The 22,995-nt window shown below is 38.6% G+C and overlaps 1 protein-coding gene across 8 annotated transcripts in view; it reads right to left on the bottom strand.

Moving 5' to 3' along the window:
• ABCB4 (ATP binding cassette subfamily B member 4) overlaps window positions 1-22,995 on the bottom strand; it is a 237,629-nt gene that overhangs the window by 29,035 nt on the left and 185,599 nt on the right. For all 8 annotated transcript variants that reach the window (XM_066240437.1, XM_066240430.1, XM_066240434.1 and 5 more), the window contains 4 exons: window positions 22,493-22,618; window positions 12,601-12,804; window positions 12,067-12,237; window positions 4,590-4,751 (listed from right to left, as the gene is read on the bottom strand). In XM_066240437.1, coding sequence (XP_066096534.1) covers window positions 4,590-4,751; window positions 12,067-12,237; window positions 12,601-12,804; window positions 22,493-22,495 — 540 coding nt within the window. In that variant the 5' untranslated portion in view covers window positions 22,496-22,618. The remainder of the gene's footprint in view (window positions 1-4,589; window positions 4,752-12,066; window positions 12,238-12,600; window positions 12,805-22,492; window positions 22,619-22,995) is intronic.

The raw sequence follows: 22,995 nt of genomic DNA, 5'->3' as shown, positions 1-22,995 counted from the left end.
TTTGCTTCCTCCACATCCAAGAACACATCTTAATGGTCTGTCCAGGACCTTAGTCCCTATGGTACCGACTTGTTCCTGCTCCTCCCCTTCAGGTTGCCCCCAATCCAATCCTATGGCAAGTGCCTTACTGTACCTACAATAACCTGTTTATCTTGATCTCTGCATATTATCTGATCCTAGCTTTCCCCTTGTGCCTTGAACCACACTACAAGGTATGTTCTGCTTGGTGGACTTCCTTACTTGCTTATAACTGGAATTGTTTTATACTATTTCCCAACCAAAACCAACGCAACCTGGACCCAAGATTTAGTCTTGTAACTGATCCCTGCAGCCTCACTTCCACCTGTTCCTACACTACAACCAGATTCGTTTTCCTAAAGGGCAGCCCTGCTCAAATCACACCCCCGTCACAAGTCTTCCACAGCTCTCCACCACATCCTCAAACCTGTCTCCCCTCAAAATAGTTCATTGAAATTCACACTGGACCCTCTCTCATGAGTCCCTCCCCTTATCTCTTCCTCATTCTGTAATCTTGCTGATGCTAGCAAGGATAGTTCTTCCATTAAGCCCATTCTGATTTAAGCCTCCTCCTATGATCAAATGAACGTCACCCCCCATAATATTTTTTCAGTGCCTTACCTAAAATCCTCAGTTAGGGGGTGCTGAGGTCATTGAGCTACAAAGCCGAGATGTCCCTTTTCACCAGGTGATAAAAAGTATTTTAATACCAATAGCCCTCATTTCTGACATCTGACTATACTTCTTCTGGCTCAAATATTTAATTGTAAAAAGTAAAGCACTAAATGTTGAAAGGAAATATGGGTGAATATCCTTTCTAAGAACAACCCCAAATCCCAAAGACCTGGAAAAAATCTAGTTACATCAAATTTTTAAACTTCTTTTATGGCAGCCAAACAAATAGCAAAGTAAACTTGAAAGAACAAAATAGAAAAGAATATTTTCAATATATGCAAGAGAAAAGCATAGTTTCTTTGTATGCAAAGTGTTCTTATAAATCAATAAGAATATTATAAACAACTCAACCACAAAACAGCCTAATATAGAAAAAGATTCTTTCACAGAGGAAAAAATATAAATGGCCAGTGAACATGTGAAAACATGCTCAATCTCATGAATAATTGAGAAAATATGGAGTTATTATTTAGCTCTTTTAAAGGCTACAAATATTAAAAATAAATACCAAATAGCTGTGAGCATAGCAGTTTGGGTTATGGAGAACATTCAAATTTCTAAGAATTTTTTTTATGCTTAGATTTAAAAAACAAGAATGTGCTACATTTATAACCTGAAAAAATTAAGGCACAGTTAAGAGAAACAACTAAGAACCAATATTCTATCTAATGGAAAAGCAGTGATCATTGTGCTCAGAAACAAAGCCAAGACAAGGACATGTTAACACCAGGTTGGTCTCTGGAGTTTGAGGAACAGAAAGCGGCATTGGCGGGAGCATTCGGTACACCCTCAGGCTCACTGTGGCTCTTTCTTCCATCTCCCAACAGAACCAATGAGGAACGGGTAAGGCAAAGCCAAATCAGAAGTGAGAAAGGTGTGGGTATCATGGTGGAAAGTTCAAAGGGCCCAAGAATCACAGAATGCCGGAGCCTGTGGGAACACCAGGGGCCATCTCAGTGCAGGCTTTGCCTGTTTGATGGGTGAGGACACCAAACCCAATGACTTGCCCAAGACATTGCTTAGTAGGGGGCAGGCCTCTTCAAATCATACCAGGCAACTATTCAGTCTTTAATCATCCACCTTTTCCTAGGAAAGATAGCTTAGGAAACATGACACAAAAGGGTCAGAGCTGTCCAATCCCCTCGCCAGTCTCCTAGCCTAAGTCCTAGTGGGAGTGGGAGGTCACTCTTTCAGAGACACAGAAATAGGCCAGCCAAGGAAGAAAGAGCTTTCCTCCTTATTCTGGGGCCCAAGAGCAATTAGCAAAGACACTCGGATTAATCCCTTCCTGCTGGAGAACATTCTCTGGCAAAATGAAACCAGAGTTATAGACCTTTCTATCATTTCATTTGATGTTTCACTCTGAGGGCTTGGTAAATTTCAACAACTCTCATTTCTCAGATATCTATTTTGTGTTGATGCTTCTTTCTAAAATTTAACAGCCTTATTGAGACATAATTCACATACAATAAAACTCACACTTTAAAGTGCCTTATTTTAGTACTGTATATTCAGATACTTATGTATTTCTTAACCTTATAATAATGTTTTCATGGTCAGTTTAGAATTTTAAAAGTGGAAACTGAGGCTTGGAGGAGTTAAGTTACTTGTCAGAAAAAGAAACAAATTTTTGACTGAACTTTTTTTGATCCACATGCTCCAAGGGCAATAGTTAGACTAGAGAAATACTGTAAATGATCCAAGTATCCAGCTTTAGAGAAATGACTAAGCAATCAAGTATGCATTACTATAATGGACTGCTAAGTACCCATTGAAATGATAGTATTTTGATGGTGTATACATGAAATGTTAAGGATAAAGAACAAAAATAGGTATGTACATACAAATGATGAGATTCAAATAATTTAAGAACTGTTTCTCTGCCCTAATGACCGCTTTAAGTGTAAAAAAAAACAACCCTATATACCGAAAGGTAGTTTATTATTTCATGCATTTAATACTTAAATAAGAACAATAAAAGAGGTACACAAAACTAGATTATGTTAAAAGAGTTTTAAAATATTAATAAAAAGTATTAAAGAATACCTGACAAAAAACAATAAAACTTATTTAAGATATTTCCATTTTGCTTCTTGACTGGCATTCTCACTTGCAAATTTTTTCACCTATGGATGGAGTGAACATTATTATAGGCGCTTAGAATATGCTGTTGCACAGATGAATGTTAAAGAACAGTAAGGAATGTAAATTTGTGACTTTCACATTGAGTAGCTGTCCAGGTGCCCACATTAGAGAGAACCCTGATTATAAGTGCCATTTTAACAACCGGTTTGCTAAGCTCAATAAAAAATTAGATATTGAAGGCCTGGCCATTTGGCTCAGTGGTAGAGCCTTGGCCCAGAGTATGGCTGTCCCAGGTTCGATTCCCAGTCAGGGCACACAGGAGAGGTGACTATCTGCTTCTTCACACCTCTCCCATCCTTTCTCTCTCTCTTTTCCTCTTCCCCTCTAGCAGCCATGGATGGATTGGTTCCAGCGAGTTGGCCCCGGGCACTGAGGATGGCTCGTGGCACTAAAAAAATGGCTCAGTTTCTGAGCAACAGAGCAATGGCCCCAGATGGGCAGAGCTTAGCCTCCTAATGGGCTTGAGGGGTGGATCCCTGTCGGGCATGTGTGGGAGTCTGTCTCTCTACCTCCCTTTCTCTCACTAAAAAAAAAAAAAAAAAAAAAAAAAAAAAAAAGGTATTGGTTCTGGTGAACTGGTATGAACCGGCAAATCCCAACACTGGTACATACTAGTCATAGGAATATCAAAGCAAATGCATATATTTTTACAAATATAGGAATCATGTTTATAGAATAAAAATATTTTTAGGGTATTAGTTTTGCAAAGTTGCTTAAGTGAATAAGCACAAAATATCTTGTTCAGTAAGACAAACCAATAATTACTAATATCACTTGTTTTAAGAATCAATTTGTTTTTAACAAAATAAACTACAGGCATACATCACACTTCACCTTATGTGTGTGTTTTGCAAATTGAAAGCAAGACCTTCTACCAGGAAAGATTATGATTGCTTCTTTGTACTAGTTACTCTATCTTGGTGGTCTGGAACTACACCCTCAATGTCTCTGAGGTATGCCTGTGTTCACTTCCTAGAGATAAGAATTTTGCCATTGGTTTTTATTAGGATCATCTGGGAAACATTCTTTGTGTTTGTGTGACAAGCAGAGAGAGGGACAGATAGGGACAGACAGGAAGGGAGAGAGATGAGAAGTATCAATTCTTTGTTGTGGCCCCTTAGTTGTTCATTGATTGCTTTCTCATATGTGCCTTGACCGAGGGGCTACAACAGACTGAGTGACCCCTTGCTCAAGCCAGCGACCTTGGGCTCAAGCTGGTGAGCTGTGCACGGGCTCATCTGGTTTGAGCACAGATCACCAGCTTGAGCCCGTGCTCAAGCTAGAGACCTCAGAGTTTCCAACCTGGGTCCTCTGCATCCCAGTTCGATGCTCTACCCACTGTGCCACTGCCTGGTCAGGCTTATCTGGGAAACATTTTAAAGTCACTTAAACACTTCCCCCAATCACTAGAGATCCTAGCATCACCCTCTTCCTCCTCCCACTGCTCCAAGCATCCCTAGTCTTTTGGTAGAAAGGACCTGTTATTTGAACACATTCCCCAGGCAATTAAGAATTTCGGTCTTAAGAAATAAGTTGAAAATGTTTTGGGTATTTTCCTCTTCTCTTGCCTTCCTCTCTTTCAGGATGGTTTCACTGATTCTGAATTAAAGTCTCACATGCATACTTCTAGCTAGCTTCCTGAATACTTCTTTTTCCTCAGGATGGCACCAGCAGTGTGCTGCTGTGATGGTGGAAAGAATACTATGTTGAGGCACAAGCAGCAGAAACAGTTCCTGGGGGCAGATACCTACCTGCATGTTCACAAGCTTGAAGTACAATCCCTCCTTTTTCATCAGTTCGCTGTGGCTTCCTTGCTCCACGATGATGCCATCCTCGAACCCAGCGATGACATCTGCATTGCGGACGGTGGACAATCGGTGTGCAATCACAATGGTGGTCCGGCCTTCTCTGGCCTAAAGGAGAGAAGGACAAACATGCGGGGCTCTGCGTTTACGGTACCCACGTGTTGTTAGTTAACACACACAATGAAGCACTTGGATGGGCGTGTTTGCAGTTGATGAGACAGTAGTTTACCCCACCCCCACCCCCGTGTGATTATGTGATTAGGGCATAAAGGCAGCAGTCGTCTATAAAAGATTAAAGTGAGACTTTAGTACTGGATCAGACAGGAGGCCAATCCCTTTGGTAGGAGGATGGGTAACTCCAAAAGCCTAAGAAGTATAAGTAGTAACTCAAGAAACATGAAAAAATGTTTGGCCCTTCTCAAGTGTGGTCCCTCTTGCCCGCAGAGACCTAGTTCTGAGTTAATGGCATAAGGGACCTCACCAGAAACATGTTAGGGACTGGTTGCCACATACCACTTTCTCCAGAGCACTTCCGTAGGGTTTCTTTTGAAGTGCCTGATTTCACCCGAAATTCTAATGGACACTGCATACAGGCCATTTAGGTAGAAATGTAGGTTGGGGTCTAGATGGTTCAAAATATGGTTCAAAGTCCATCTGAATCACAATCTCTAGACTGGGGCTAGTAACTCTGATTATTAATAAGTGCCCCAGGGGATTTTCATACATGTTAAAATCTACAAATCACCCCTCTAAGTAGTTCAGTGACCTGGCATGTTGACTTGGTGGGTTTCTTCATGGCATTTAAACCCTGGAAAATGCTCATCAAATTATTCACGCTATGTCATTGATAATGGCTACTCTTCTTGACACTCATTTGGCTGATAATTTCTTTTTTTCCCCAATGGGATATATTTTATTTTATTTTTTTTTAATTTTTTATTCTTATTTAATCCTTTAACCTTTTCCATTCAGCCCTCCAACCCCCTTACCCTGTCAGTCTCATCTGTCCACTCATCTACTGATAGGTACTTGGGTTGCTTCCAAATCTTGGCTATTATAAATAACACCGCAATAAACATATGGGTGGCATATATTTTTTCAAATTAGTGTTTTGGGTTTCTTTGGATAAATTTCGAGAAGTGGAATTTCTGGGTCATCAGGCAGTTCCTTTTTAAATTTTTTGAGGTAGCTCCATACTGCTTGCCACAGTGGCTGCACCAATCTGCATTCGAACCAGCAGTGAATGAAGGCTCTCTTTCTACACATCCTTGTTACACTTGTTTGTTGAGTTATTAATGATAGCTTCTGACAGGTATGACCACTTCTACTTTGAGGCAATAAAACCTCATTAGGATGGTTATTAGAGTATAGCCTAATTCAGCTAAGTAGTTAAAAATATAAATTAAAAACAAGAGGCTAGTTTCATAACAGCCAAAAAATGGGAAAAATCCAAATGTTCATCAGTTAATCAAAGGATAAAAAAAATGTGTATATCCATACAATGTAACAGTATTGCACTAAAAGAAAAAATGATACTCTGATGCATGTTTTAATATGGATGACTTTGAAAACATGATGCTAAGCAAAAAAAGCCAGTCAAAAAGACCACATGTTGTATAATTCCATTTATATGAAATGTCCAGAATAGTCAAATCTATAGAGCCAGAAAACATATTAGTGGTGGCCAAAGGCTAGATTGAGCACGGAATATTAGGTGACTGCTAATGGGCAAGGTTTCCTTTTGGGATGATGAAAATATTCTGCAGTTAGATAGTGGTGATGGTTGCAAATTCTCGTGAATGTACTAAAAAACAATAACTTTTACATATTAAGAGGGTAAACTTTATGTTATATGAATTATATCTCAAACTTTTAAAAAAGAGAAGCCATGAAAATTATTAAAAATTTTAATGAGAGAGGAATAATAGCTCTACCAGATATTACAACATAAAAAGATACAGCAATTAAAACAGTAAAATCTGGGGGAAGCTATCACATCAATAGGCAATTTGATCACTAGAAAAAAACAGAGTTCAGAGACAGAGATAAGACATATAAAAATTAGTATGTGATAAATATGGCAATGTTTATCAATAGGGAAAATGGTATTAAGCCAATTGTGTAGCCACCTGGAAAAAAAATAATGTGATTCTTTCTACATCAGTCCTTATTCTAAAATGACTAGATGAATCAACTGTATTTAAATAAATATAAAAGAGTTAAACCATAAATATAAAAATTCAAGAGTTGAGACAAAGAGATTTTTTTTTCAGATCTCTCCCACACCCCAGTGATGACAAGACATTGGCAAATAAACATCCTAGATTCAAAGACACCAACTATTATGAAAATTGGACCTTGTACTAGTTTGAAATATACAGGGATGAAAGACAGGCCCACACAAAGGGAATACTGGTCCATTAGTCTTTCTGGAACTTCTGGGGAAAAAAAAGTAATAAATGAAACCTTTTGGAATCATTTCATAAAATCACTTCAGAGGCTAAATTTTGGTTCTTTTCTTATCTCTCCTGTATGGTAACACTATGTGTAAGAGAATGCATGTAGGTATTAAACTGTGATTATTTACTTAATTAAAAAAACCAAAATAACAAATCTGCTTTTATGTTTTTATATTGAAAAACCTATTATTTATTTTGACAAATAGTTGCTATCTGTTGAATCGAAAGTTGATATGATCATTACATTTTTTTTTACTGTAAACGTATTATCTCAATGAGTAGGACAATGGTAATATTTCTTTAGGCTATATGATGTGCAAGGCACTGGATTAAGTGTTACAGAGATACAAATATGAATCATTTACTAATTTTGCCTCTGAAGGAATTTATTCTTTCTAGGAGAGAAGAATAGACATAAATAAATAGTTAAAGGATCCATAAGAGGAATATACTATTTTTCCAGAATAGGTAATCAAGGAGGGATAACAATAGGTAAAATAGTGGTATGTCCTTATGCTTCAGAGGAAAGGTAATGAATTATAAAATTCAACGTTTCCAATGTTAAGAGAAAGTTGGTTTGTTACTTAGAATGACTGGCCAACAGAATGACTAAAATTATTTTGTGGAGTGAAGTAATGAAATATTTCCCTTTCAAAGATATGGTCTATTGTCTGCAAAATATATCAGTTTAATTATCCTGCAAAGTATGGAGTCAATTAGGTAGATTATAAACTATTGAAAGCAAGCATGGTAGATTAAAAATGGCCACAAACAGGGAGAGTCTATTTCTCCACCTACTCAGATCGGGGTAAGTCTTGTTACTTGTTTTGACTACAGAAAAATGTGAAAAAATTGACACTTGTTTAATTTCTGAAGCCTAGGCTTCAAGAGGCCTTAGGGCTTGTGTGCTTGACATCTTTGAATGCTACCTTGAAATCACAGCGAAAGGAAGCTTGTCTAGTCTACTGGAGGATGAGCAGACTCATGGAGAACCCAGCTGCTTCAGGAAAGCTGTCATTGGCCACGTGAGTGAGGCTATCTTGAATATCCCAGCACAGCTGACCCTGAGCTGAAAGTACCTGCTTGAGTGAGACTAGGAAAAACTAACAGAAGAACCACACCAGCCAACCCACAAAGTTTTGACTTAAAGAAACTGATATGGAAATTGGTAATTATATGGAATGCTCTTTTAACAAGAACCTAAACCATGTGACATTGTCTTTGGGATTGAGATCTGAGTGGTAGGCAGTGCCTGAAAGGAGGTGATGACATTGTTAGTGGAGACTGGAAGAAAAGTACGAAAATTGCTATTGGAGGCTGGAAAAGGGTGACCTGTGTTGTTGTAACCCATTGGAAAAAATGTTTCCAGCATTCACCTGAAAGAAAAATATTTTATCTAATGAGCTTGTAAATTTAGCTAAGGAGATTCCAGATATGTCTAAATAGAATGTAGAACTGCCAATTGGATTTCACTGGCTGTATACAGGTATGGAAGGAGAATGATGAGCTAAAGAAGGAGCTATTTGATCAGAGGCCACATGGAAGACTCAGAGTACTTGCTGGGTTGGAAAATAAAGTAATAGTCATCCAGTGAAAAATTTATTCGGAGTAGGGTTATAAGATTTTTTTTTGGTTAAAATCTCTGAAAGATTTAAGGCAGATTTTCGTAGACTCTCTTAGTTTGATAAAAGGGCCTCTAAAAATTTTAAGTAAGGGTTTTCTCATGGCAATTTCACAAGCATCCCAAGATAGAGAGGCTTGCCTTGAAAAAAAATTATGGATGTAGCTTTAGGGGCTTGAGTAAATCACAGCCAGATTCTAAGCAAATAGAGTATGTAAGAGGGTCTGTCAGCGTCGACTAAAGGAGATTGAGATTATTTAAAATGTAAAGAGGCCTCTGGGTCCTTTGGGCAGTAAGCTTGCTGAGAAAACTACTCAGTTGCAGATGAAAGCTATTTCTTTTAGAAAAGGAAAGACCTCTTAGAACAAGGATCCACTAGCCCAGAGGATGGAGCCCCAAAATCAACGAGAACAATGGACTAGGGAACCCACTCTTAGGGTGTAGAATTGGGCCTTAATCAAGGAACAGTTCCTTTCCCTGGAGCAGTGGGAGAATTGGGAATATGTACATGACTGCATTTCACCAGTATGAACCAGTAACTGCTATAAGGTAGATGTCTTATAGCTTCCAGTTTTTCTCCTTTTTTGAAAAGGAGTGTCTATTATGATTATCCTGTACTTGTATCACCATTATGTGTTGGGTATATGTGTGGAATATGACTTATGTCTTTTGTTTGCAGGCCCCAGGGTTAAAATGAGCTTAACATAAAGAACCTCGTCCTTATTTGGACTTTGAGCCTGATGTCAAAATGTATAAAATTTTTTTATATTTGTGGGAAAAGGTAAATTTATTTTGTATGTGGGAGAAAAATGTAAATAATTTTGGCAGAGGGCATGCTGTAGAAGTTTAAACATGGTCATAGATTCTTTACAGTTCACCTATCAAGAGGTAGAATCTATTTCCTCTCTCCTTCAATCTGGTCTAGCCTGTGACTTGCTGTGACTGAAAGTATGTAGTGAAGTGACATTGTGTGAGTTCTAGAGTCTAAGCCACTAGATATCTTATAGCTTCTGCTGCTGGGCCCACTGGCCTGAGACTTTGGTATAAGAAAACCAGGTTAACCTGACCAGGTGGTGGCACAGTGGATAGAGCGTCGGACTGGGATGTGGAGGACTCAGGTTCGAAACCTCGAGATCACCAACTTGAGTGTGGGCTCATCTGGTTTGAGCAAGGCTCACCAGCTTGAGCCCAGGGTTGCTGGCTTGAACAAGGGGTCACTAGGTTTGCTGTAGCCCCCTGGTCAAGGCACATATGAGAAAGCAATCAATGAACAAATAAGGTGCTGCAACAAAGAATTGATGCTTCTCATCTCTCTCCCTTCCTGTCTATCTGTCCCATCTGTCATTCTCTCTGTCTCTCTCTGTCTCTGTCACACACAAAAAAGATAAAATCAGGTTAGACTACTGTATAAGAGTGAGCATGAGAAGCCACATGAGATGACCAGCCAACAACCAGCAGATGAGTAAGGTCAACTTGGACCATTTTAGCTAAGTCAGCCTTCCAGGTAAATGCAGCCATATGCTCAGATGAAAACAGCAAATTCATCCAGTCAATCCACAGAAATATTGGTTTACATATCTAAATTTGAAATGGTTTGTTTTGCAGCCATAAGTAACTAATTTAGTAATCAATAAAGTTAATAATAATTGTGATAATGGTAATCAACCTAATAATAACAGCAACTAATAATAGCAAGTGTTTCTGGTGTGCAAGGCATGTGCAGTATCTCATTTAATCTTTTCAATCATCCTATGACATTGTTCCTAGCCCCTCCCCAATTACTTTATTAGTGTCTCAGGGTTAGAAAGACTAGTTAATTTGCTCAAGGTCATGCAGCTTAAAGGGAACAAAGATAGGACTCTAACCTCAGCCTGTCTAGCGCCAAAGCCTGTGCTCTTAACCACTACCCCAAACTGGAAATGGCTTTTCTTGGGGATTATAAAATTATGAGTAATTCATTAGCTATTTTTAAAGTTAATACTTAAAAAGGTTATCGACTGAAGAGTGGGCTACCATCTTACAAACACAAATTGCAAAAATTGAGTGATGTAACTTGTCCAAATATGAATTAAAACCTGCAAGGGTATATGCAGGATCCATATAATAAAAAACAACATCTCTAATAATTGTGTTCTTTTAGCATAGCAAGGGATAATATATTGAATACTGTATTCTATGGGGTATTAGCACCTAGGCCCTAGGGTTAAATGGGACTATTTTTTCCCATAAATATCTCTCTTACCTGCTGACTTTATGCTAAAAAGCCTATGTCAATACATGAATGTCCATTTATATGTTTTATGCATTTTTAATAATTCTTGCTTTAAATCACTTCTAATTAATCAACCAAATACCAGCCTCCTATGTATTATATTGGGTTCCTTCATATAGAGACTGTACATACATGAATGCAACATATCAGTGCCAGAATTTGTGAGGAATCATTACTGTCTCATTAATAATCATTAAATTCAATTATATGACAAGCCAAAATACTAATCTGATAAACCAGGAAGCTTTAATTAACTATAGTTTACAGCACACAAGGCAGTTGTGTTTACTTAGGATTCAGGAATAAATTTTCCCAAGAAAATAAGCTTCATATGGCTCATCTCTAAAATTGTAGAAGATAATCTGGATAGAACCTGTTAAGTAATTTGAATATTTTATCTTTGAACTTTCTCAAATCAAACATATTTACAATATTTATGTGTTTGATACTCATTTACATGGTGTCACGTGACTCTGGCTTTTACATTGTTGTTTTTACAGATGACGTCAGCATCGGTGCCAAAAGTGCCCTCAGATAAGGTTCCTCTTGTGAAGCTTGAGCTTAAAGATGACAGTGAAAGATTTAGGATATCTGAGCCAGGCACAGGAGCTCAGCATTCTTACAATGTGTTGCTTATTTATATGCTTAGACAAACACAAGTTGAACTTTATTTCCAGAAAATCATCTATTTGCGTTTGTGCGAATACGAACAAAAGAAGACAAGTGTTCTTGACTGCTTTTCAGCTGGCCAGTGTCAGGTAACCAGATTTTTTTGGGTAGATTTTTACACAATTACTTTGGATCAAAGCAACAACCCGTGTGTAAGGAAAAAACAAAGATGAGTGGCTCACTGCAGAGTCCTGAACTTCAGCTCACTTTGCCTGCGTCAAAGCAAGCTAGCTGATGGGCTGCCCACCTCTCTGCAATGTGCCCTGACAGGAGAAATCAAAAAGCCTCCATCAGGGAGCTTTATTTGCTCTCATGTTTTTCAATTTAGACTCACAGAGCATTAGCAAGAACTATCAAGAAGTTTCAATCTGCTGGCTCTTCAGGTGTTTAGTGTCTACTGACCTTATCCAGGGCCGCCTGAACCTCAGCTTCACTTTCCGTGTCCAAGGCTGACGTGGCCTCATCCAGCAGGAGGATCTTGGGGTTGCGGACCAGGGCCCGAGCAATGGCGATTCTCTGTTTCTGTCCCCCACTCAGCTGCGCCCCCCTCTCTCCAACCAGGGTGTCAAATTTCTACAACAGAAAACATGGAAGAGCTGTGCAAGTATTTTTAAATAGAAAAGGCAATGGAGTCTAGAAATTCCTGCAGACAACATGGAGCCTCATTTTGACTGTCCTAGTAGTCATAAATTGTAATCAAGTAAATGAATACTGTATCCTAAAAGACTACTAATACATGCTCTGTATAAACTTTATTAAGTTTCATGGGTCAGGCTATCCTATTTAAACCTCCAACTGACTAATTCAAGGGACTTACCTGGCAAAATTGGACAAACATGTATCTCAAACATTATTAGCTTAAGCTTTGAAGAAATACCTTGGTCACATGAGATGAAATTCTAATTTTGAGGACAACTACCTTAACGAAGCCTTTACCTGTGGTAGTTTCATGATAAACTCATAGGCGTTGGCTTCTTTGACAGCCTTCTTTATCTCATCCATAGTTACATTTGCACGGCCATAGCGAATGTTTTCAGCAATCGTGGTAGAAAACAGCACGGGCTCCTGACTCACCATGCCAATTATTTCCCTCAGATACCTTACATTAAAAGTCCTAATATCCTGCCCATCAATGTTAATCTGAAAAAAAAAAAAGAACATTTTCATTCAATATTTTAAACCATCTGATATCTAAAGCATCAAGACTCTTTCATGTGTTATAAAAAAAGTCTTAGCTAATATTGAACTTATTTCAATGAGTTTAGAAATGAGAATTAGAAATAAAGAGCAATGTGTAAGAATAGAAATAAAAAGTGTGTGATCTCTTTTGATATTTACCAGCTCATATAGTTTTTTTTCCATAGGTGGACAATTCTCCATAAATGAGTTGGGTTATATATTTTTGGCATACTATTATTTTTGCTTACCATTATTAAATTTGAATAAAATATGTGCATTTCCTACCTACTCTACATATCATTATGATGGCATTATGATGTTTTACTATATGTAACACTCCATCATTCACTTTAGTATTTTTTTTTTTTTTACAGGGAGAGAGAGAGAGAGTCAGAGAGAGGGATAGATAGGGACAGACAGGAACACAGAGAGATGAGAAGCATCAATCATCAGTTTTTTGTTGTGACACTTTAGTTGTTCATTGATTGCTTTCTCATATGTGCCTTGACCATGGGTCTTCAGCAGACTGAGTAACCCCTTGCTGAAGCCAGCGACCTTGGGTCCAAGCTGGTAAGCTTTTTGCTCAAGCCAGATGAGCCCGCGCTCAAGCTGGCGACCTCAGGGTCTCGAACCTGGGTCCTCTGCATCCCAGTCCGACGTTCTATCCATTGCGCCACTGCCTGGTCAGGCTCACTTTAGTATTTACCACCTGCTTGACACCTGGTTTCCTTCAAGGAGCACTGAGGGACAACCATTGTAGAAATGGAGAATTACCAGGCTGAAGAGTATGATTTATTTTTCCTTCTCTAATAACAACTGCTTACCTGTATAATTAGTAGTATACATTGGGCATTTATTATTTGCTGAATAAAGGTTGAATAAACAGCTTCTAAAAAGATTTTAATAATTTATAATGTCAGCAGAAATATATAAATATATCTGCTACATTGTAATATTAGCTCTGGGTTTTATTATTTTAATCTGTTTTTTCTAATTAATAGATATGAAATGGTAGCTTATATATTTTTAAATTTGTATATATTTATAAACAACACTAACCATTTCTTGAAAGTTTTACAAATCTACATTTATCCTAGAAAGATTTTTATGTTCACATTCTATTTTAGATTCTTATTAAAGATGACCCTTGAACAATGTGGGGGTTGAGGGAACTGATATCCCATGCAGTTGAAAATCTGCCTACCATTGACCAGAAGCCTTCCCCATAACATAAACTGTCAATTGGCACATATTTTGCATGTTATATGTGTTATATACTATAGTCTTAAAAAAAAGTAAGCTAGAGAAAATAAATTGTTATTAGGAAAATCATAAGAAAGAGAAAATACATTACAATATTTATTGAAAATTATCTGCATACAAATAAACCTGCACAGTTCAAACCTGTGCTGTTTAAAGGTCAACTATAGTTTCCCAAATATTAAATATAATAGTTTTCCCATTTAGACCATAAATCAATTGTTTTAATTTATTGCTTTCTTTTACCATAGTTCCACTGATTTTTACTGAAGCGAGGGTTAAGGAAAAAGTAATTAGTTGACTATACCACTGGACAGTTCTTCTATTGTTTTAGTAGCAGAAAATTGTTAAGTCATGATGTGAATTGTGAGTATCTCCGAGTTACTAAATTTCTGAAGACTTTTTTTCTGCTGACATGTATATTTTCTAAAAGACTACAGGAATAATTTTTAAAAATAAGCTATTTTCAAGTGCTTATTCTCAATGTTTAAAATTTTGTCAGGTTCTTTTTAAAAAGAAAAAAAAATGTTTATACTTGAGCCAACTTAGTTTGCTTTAGTAAATGAGGATGAGGATGGCCTCTGTCCCCACTTAGTAATATCAGATATTTCCAAGAATATTTATTAATTTTATCAAATAAATAAATAATTCAAGTAGCCTAGACAATTTTGTATTAATTCTTATCATCTCTGTTCTAACCCGATGCCTTTTAAATACTTTTCCTTTGTAATTTGCAATCTTCTGTTTTCATAAAAATATACTTTAATATCAGTAAATCCAATCTACTGAAGTTGGTACAAGGGAGGAAATTTTAATATATACTGTGGGCTAGTATTTCATTAATATTAAATTACTGGTTTTGATCATTGTTTTGTGGTTATTTAAAGAAATGTCCTCATCAAATGTATTCTAAAGTATGTAGAGGTCAAGGGGCATGCCCTTACCTTACTTCCAAAGGTTCAGAAAAAAAAATATGCATGTGTTTCTGTGTGTCTGTGTTTCTTTTTTTTTGATTAATTTTAATGGGGTGACATTGATAAAATTGTCTTCTGTCACCTTCTAACTGGTTTTAATTGTGCCCCTCCCCTCCCCCAACCCCCTACCTCTCCCCCCCCACCCTGTAACCCCCACACTGTTGTTCATGTCTCTGAGTCTCATTTTTATGTCCCACCTATGTATGGAATCATATAGTTCTTAGTTTTTTCTGATTTACTTATTTCACTCAGTATAATGTTATCAAGGTCCATCCATATTGTTGTAAAAGATCTGATGTCATCATTTCTTATGGCTGAGTAGTATTCCATAGTGTGTGTGTGTGTGTGTGTGTGTGTGTGTGTGTGTGTATATATATCAAAGCTTTTTAATCCATTCATCCTCTGATGGACACTTGGGCTATTTCCAGATCTTTGCTATTGTGAACAATGCTGCCATAAACATGGGGGTGCATTTCTTCTTTTCAAACAGTACTATGGTGTTCTTGGGGTATATTCCTAACAGTGGTATACCTGGGTCAAAAGGCAGTTCAATTTTTAATTTCTTGAGGAATCTCCATACTGTTTTCCACAGTGGCTGCACCAGTCTGCATTCCCACCAGCAGTGCAGGAGGGTTCCCTTTTCTCCACATCCTCCCCAGCACTTATTCTGTATTGTTTTATTGATGAGCGCCATTCTGACTGGTGTGAGGTGATATCTCGTGGTTTTAATATGCATTTCTCTAACGATTAGTGATGTTCAGCATTTTTTCATATGCCTATTGGCCATCTGTATGTCCTCTTTGGAGAAGTGTCTATTCATTTCTTTTGCCCATTTTTGGATTGAATTGTTTGTCTTCCTGGTGTTAAGTTTTACAAATTCTTCATAAATTTTGCTTATTAACCCGTTATTAGACGCATTGCCAAATATATTCTCCCATTGTGTAGTTTGTCTTTTTATTCTGCTCTTATTGTCTTTAGGTGCGCAGAAGCTTTTTAGTTTGATAAAGTCCCATTTGTTTATCCTGTCTTTTGTTTCACTTGCCTGTGGAGACAAATCAGCAAATATATTGCTGCGAGAGATGTCAGAGAGCTTACTGCCTATGTTTTCTTCTAAGATGCTTATGGTTTTATGGCTTACTTTTAAGTCTTTTATCTATTGAATATTTTGAGTTTATTTTTGTGAATGGTGTAAGTTGGTGATCTAGTTTCATTTTTTTGCAGGTAGCTGTCCAATTTTCCCAACACCATTTGTTGAAGAGGCTGTCTTTACTCCAATGTATGCTCTTACCTCCTTTGTCAAATATCAGTTGTCCATAAAAGTGTGGGTTTATTTCTGGGTTCTCTGTTCTGTTCCATTGATCTATATGCTGGTTCTTATGCCAGTACCGGGCTGTTTTGAGTACAATAGCCTTATAATATAATTTGATATCCAGAAGTGTGATACTTCCCACTTTATTCTTCCCTTTCAAGATTGCTGAGACTATTTGTGTTCTCTTTTGGTTCCATATAAATTTTTGGAATATGTGTTCTATATCTTTGAAGTAAGTCATTGGTATTTTAATTGGTATTGCATTGAATTTATAAATTGCTTTGGGTAATATGGACATTTTAATGATGTTTATTCTTCCTAACCATAAGCACAGTATATGCTTCCACTTGTTTGTATCTTCCCTGATTTTTTTATCAATGTTTTATAATTTTTCAAGTACAAGTCTTTAATCTCCCTGGTTAAATTTATTCCTAGGTACTTTATTTTTTTGGTTGCAATGGTTAAGGGGATTGATTCCTTAATTTCTCTTTCTGACAGTTCATTGTTAGTGTATAAAAATGCCTCTGATTTCTGAGTATTGATTTTATATCCTGTCACTTTGCTGAATTCATTTATCAGGTCTAGTAGTTTTTTGACTGTGACTTTAGGATTTTCTATATACAATATCATATCATCTGCAAATAATGATAGTTTTACTTCTTCTTTTCCAATTTGGATGCCTTTTATTTCTTTTTCTTGTCTGATTGCTGTGGCTAGGACTTCCAGAACTATGTTGAATAAGAGTGGTGAAAGGGGGCACCCCTGCCTTGTTCCTGATCTTAAGGGGATTGATTTAATTTTTGCCCATTGAGTATGATGTTGGCTGTGGGTTTGTCATAGATGGCCTTTATCATGTTGAGGTATGTTCCCTGTATTCCCACTTTGCTGAGATTTTTTTATCATGAATGGGTGCTGGATTTTATAAAATGCTTTTTCTGCATCTATAGAAATTATCATGTGGTTTTTCTCCTTCCTTTTGTTTATGTAATGAATCACATTGATTGATTTGCAAATATTATACCAGCCTTGCCTCCAAAGAATAAATCCCACTTGATCATGATGTATGATTTTTTTCATATATTGCTGGATCTGGTTTGCTAATATTTTGTTGAAAATTTTTGCATCTAAATTCATCAGGGATATTAGCCTATAATTTTCTTTTTTTGTGTTGTCTTTGTCTGGTTTTGGAATCAGAATTATGCTCGCCTCATAAAAGGAGCTTGGAAGTCTTCCTTCCTCTTGAATTTTTTGAAATAGCTTGAGAAGGATAGGAGTTAGTTCTTCTTTGAATATCTGGTAGAATTCACTTGTGAAGCCATCAGGCTCAGCACTTTTCTTTTTTGGGAGTTTTTTGATAACTGTTTCAATCTCATTTGTTGTGATTGGTCTGTTTAGGTTTTCTGATTCTTCTAGATTAATTTTTAGAAGATTATATGTTTCAAGGAATTTGTCCATTTCATCTAGGTTGTCTAGTTTTTTGGCATACAGTTCTTCATAGTATTTTCTTACAATATTATTGTATTTCTGTTGTGTCAGTTGTTATTTCTCCATTCTCATTTCTATTTATTTGAGTCCTCTCTCTTTTTTTCTTGGTGAGTCTGGTTAAAGGTTCATCAATCTCGTTTATCTTTTCAAAGAACCAGCTCCTGGGTTCATTGATCCTCTGTATTGTTTCTTTAGCCTCTATGTCATTTATTTCTGCTCTGATCTTTATTATTTCCTTCCTTCTACTAGCTCTGGGCTTTACTTGCTGTTCTTTTTCTAGTTCTTTTAGATGTAGGGTGAAGTTGTTTATTTGAGCTTTTTCTAGCTTCTTGAGGTATGCCTGTAATGCTATAAACTTCCCTCTCAGGACTGTTTTTGCTGTGTCCCCAAATTTTTTTTTTTTTGTATTTTTCTGAAGCTGGAAATGGGGAGAGACAGTCAGACAGAGTCTCGCATGCACCCGCCCGGGATCCACCAGGCACGCCCACCAGGGGGCGACGCTCTGCCCACCAGGGGCGATGCTCTGCTCCTCCGGGGCGTCGCTCTGTTGCGACCAGAGCCACTCCAGCGCCTGGGGCAGAGGCCAAGGAGCCATCCCCAGCGCCCAGGCCATCTTTGCTCCAATGGAGCCTCGGCTGCGGGAGGGGAAGAGAAAGACAGAGAGGAAGGAGAGGGGGAGGGGTGGAGAAGCAGATAGGCGCTTCTCCTTTGTGCCCTGGCCGGGAATCGAACCCGGGACCTCTGTACACCAGGCCGACGCTCCACCACTGAGCCAACTGGCCAGGGCCAATGTGTCCCAAAAATTTTGAGTTGATGTATGCTCAATATCGTTTGTTTCTAGGAATTTTTTAAATTTCTTCTTTGATCTCATTGTTTACCCATTCATTATTTAATAACATGCTATTTAGTTTTCAAGTATTTATTTTTCAGTTTTTCTGTTGTGGTTGATATCTAGTTTAATGCCATTGATCAGAGAAAGTACTCGATATGATTTCAATCTTCTTAAATTTGTTGAGACTGCTTTTGTGCCCTAACATGTGGTCTATTCTAGAGAATGTACCATGAGCACTTGAAAAGAATGTATATTCTGCTGTTTTAGGGTGAAAGGTTCTGAAGATATTATTAAATCGAGTTGATCTAATATGTCCTTTAAGTCTGCTCTTTCTTTGTTAATTTTCTTTCTTGAGGATCTATTTAATGATGTTAATGGGCTATTGAAATCCCCTACTATTATAGTATTGCTGTTGATCTCACCCTTTAAATCCATCAAAGTCTGCATTATATATTTAGGTGCTCCTATATTAGGTGCGTAGATATTTACAACGGTTATATCTTCCTGTTGGATTGCTCCCTTTATCATTATGTAGTGGCTTCTTTATCTCTAACTATAGTCTTTGTTTTAAAGTCCATTTGTCTGATATAAGTATTGCTACTCCAGCTTTTATTTCATTTCTATTTGCGTGAAATATTTTTTTCCATTTCTTTATCTTCAATCTGTGTGCATCTTTTGATTTAAGGTGTGTCTCTTATAGACAGCATATGTATGGGTCCTGTTTTCTTATCCATACAGCTACCCTATGTCTTTTGATCAGATCATTTAATCCATTTACATTTAAGGTTATTATTGATATGTAATTGTTTATTGCCATTTTATTCTTTAAAACTGTATTCCTCTTTTGCTATATTTTTTGTCCTTTGATCTCTTTACAACAGGTTCCTTAGCATTTCTTGCAGCCTTGGTTTGGTTGTAGTGAATTCCTTGAGTTGTTGTTTTTTTTGTCTGTAAAGCTTTTTATTTCTCCTTCAATTTAAATGATAGCCTTGCTGCATAAAGTAGTCTTGGTTGTAGGCTATTGTTCTGCATTACTTTGAATATTTCTTGCCATTCCCTTCTGGCCTCAAGTGTTTCTGTTGAGAAGTCAGAAGTCATTCTTGGCCCTGGCTGGTTGGCTCAGTGGAAGAGTGTCGGCCCGGCATGCAGGAGTCCTGGGTTTGATTCCCGGCCAGGGCACACAGGAGAGGCGCCCATTTGCTTCTCCACCCCTCCCCTTCTCCTTCCTCTCTGTCTCTCTCTTCCCCTCCCACAGCGAGACTCCACTTGAGCAAAGATGGCCCGGGAGCTGGGGATGGCTCTGTGGCCTCTGCCTCAGGCGCTAGAATGGCTCTGGATGCAACAGAGCAATGCCGCAGTGGGGCAAAGCATCGCCCCCTAGTGGGCATGCCGGGTGGATCCCGGTTGGGCGCATGCAGGAGTCTGTCTGACTGCCTTTCTGTTTCCATCTTCAGAAAAATGAAAAAAAAAAAAAGTTATCCTTATGGGGGCTCCTTTGTAGGTGATAGTCTTTTTTTGTCTAGCAGCTTTTAATATTTTCTCTTTATCACTTAGCTTTGGTATTTTATTTATGATGTGTCTTGGTGTTGATTTCTTTGGATTTCTCCTTAATGGAGTTCTCTGTGCTTCCTGAACATGTGTAGTGTTTTCCTGCCTTAATTGAGGGAAGTTTTCAGCTATGATATGCTTGAACAGAAAGTCTCTATTCCTTGTTCTTTCTCTTCTTCTTCAGGAATCCCTATGATGCGGATGTTATTTCTCTTCATGTTGTCACAGAGCTCTCTTAAGAGTTTCCTCAAACTTTTTGAGTCTCTTTTCTTTTTTCTGCTCTGCTCCATGCCTTTATTTATCATGTCCTCTAACTCGCTGATTTGATTCTCAGCTTTATCCATCCTGCTTTTAATTCCTTCCATTGTATTCTTTATTTCAGATACTGTATTTTTCATTTCTGATTCTTTTTTATTATTTCAATGTCCTTTTTTATATTTGCTATCTCTTTATTTAGGTGTTCATAATGACCACCTATTGTTGTTCTAATATGTTTGAGCATCCTAACAATCATTATTTTAAACTCTGCATGTGGTAATTTGGTTATATCTGATTCATTTAGGTCCTTTTCTGGGGATTTTTCTCTTGGTTCATTTGTGTTGCATTTCTTTGCCTTTGCATTTTCTCTGTGTAAAGGAAGGTTTTGGTCACTGGAGTCCACTGGGTATGGCCTCTGTTCCCTAGGTATGTTATGTCTGCAGATCCACCACCCCCTCTTCTTCTTCTTTTTTTTTTTTTTTTTTGTATTTTTCTGAAGCTGGAAACCGGGAGGCAGTCAGACAGACTCCCGCATGTGCCCGACCGGGATCCACCTGGCACACCCCCCAGGAGGCAATGCTGTGCCCATCTGGGGCGTCACTCTGTCGTGACCAGAGCCACTCTAGTGCCTAGGGCAGAGGCCAAGGAGCCATCCCCAGCACCCGGGCCATCTTTTGCTCCAATGGAGCATCGGCCGCGGGAGGGGAAGAGAGAGACAGAGAGGAAGGAGAGGGGGAGGGGTGGAGAAGCAGATGGGTGCTTCTCCTGTGTGCCCTGGCTGGGAATCGAACCCAGGACTCCTGCACGCCAGGCTGACGCTCTACCACTGAGCCATCCAGCCAGGGCCAACACCCCCTCTTCTTTTGCTGCCTAGGGCTTTTGGGTTTGGGCTTTGCTGGTGCCTGCCCACTGGGGCTGTTGCTGTGGTTTCCACCTCTCCTTCACAGAAGTGGCTGTGATCACGTGCTCGATGCACAAGCCTTGGTGGCCTTGCCCTTTGCCCCACCCCCCATGGGTGGCGTTATGCTTGGCCCTGAGGGCAGTGGCAAGCACCTTTGCTCAGCTGTAGGTCTCTGCCTGTTTCCGGGCTTTCGCCCTGCTCTTGCAGGAGTAGCCCACTCGTAGAACGGCTGCTAGCCTTGGCTCTACCGGCCGGGCAGGACTGTGTGCCCATGCTCAGCTCAGTAGCGGAACTCTGCCTGTTCTGGGCTTTTGGCTCCACCCCTGCAGGAGGAGCTGGCTCCCAAGTCAGGCCACAAGCCTCGGTTGCACAGGCAGGGCAAGGCTGTGCTCCTGCACCCTTGCTCAAGGGCTGGTCTGTCTGTGTTTCACATACACACATATGCAGAGAGAAGACTAAGCAAATGAATGAAAATAAAAGTAATCAGTAAATCTGGATGATGGGTATAGTGAGTTCCCTGCTTGCAATTTTTCTATATAAGTTTGAATTAATAACATAATTTTTAAGAGGCAAAAATACATATATACCTTAGGCTATTACTGTCCCCTATCTCCCCACAAGTTTCTTAAAAGACTATTGTATCCTACCTTCCCCTTCAGATATTCCAACATTTAAGAAAACTCAACTGTCTTTGATGAATTAATTACTGTCCTAATATTTCTTGTGACTCTTATTCCCAAGTTGTCAACAATTGCGATATAAAATATTTTTGACCAAACCCAATAACTCAACAAAAATAGTTCTCTCAGTGCTTTGGATGACCGTTTCTGGTGATCTGGTGAGCTATAAAGAGCTTAGTTGGAATAGGAAAGAGTGTTGTCTAGCTTCTTTGGCCTTTTATCATCTTGAATACTTTTGTTAAACCAGCCCAAGGGTTTGAATGCATTATCCAGATACATTGCAATTCTATAATCCTTGTACCAAAATTGCATTTAGATGCAAATTTTTACTAGAAAAAGAATTTCAAAGGGCTGATTGGTAGCCAGCTTCCCACTGTGGAGAATGTGCTTCTTCCCACTTACCATACCCTCATCAGGGTCATATAGCCTCTGTATCAGCTGGACCGCCGTGCTTTTCCCACAGCCACTGTTCCCAACCAGGGCCACTGTCTGCCCACTCCGAACCTGCAGGTTGAGGCCCTTCAAGATCTGTAAGGATAAGAGAGAGAAAGAACACACTTCACAACAAAATTCTAAAATGGGAGTCATTTGATTTCTTTTTTATTTTATTTTATTTATTTATTTTTTACAGAGACAGTGAGTCAGAGAGAGGGATAAACAGGGACAGACAGACAGGAATGGAGAGAGATGAGAAGCATCAATCATTCGTTTTTCATTGCACGTTGCAACACCCTAGTTGTTCATTGACTGCTTTCTCACATGTGCCTTGACTGCGGGCCTTCAGCAGACCGAGCAACCCCTTGATGGAGCCAGCGACCTTGGGTTCAAGCTGGTGGGCTTCTGCTCAAACCAGATGAGCCCGCGCTCAAGCTGGCAACCTCGAGGTCTCGAACCTGGGTCCTCTG

The sequence above is a fragment of the Saccopteryx bilineata genome, chromosome 7 (assembly GCF_036850765.1).
Source record: "Saccopteryx bilineata isolate mSacBil1 chromosome 7, mSacBil1_pri_phased_curated, whole genome shotgun sequence".
In the NCBI taxonomy this organism is placed as follows: Eukaryota; Metazoa; Chordata; class Mammalia; order Chiroptera; family Emballonuridae; genus Saccopteryx; species Saccopteryx bilineata.
This window is presented reverse-complemented; position numbering and strand designations above follow the sequence as displayed.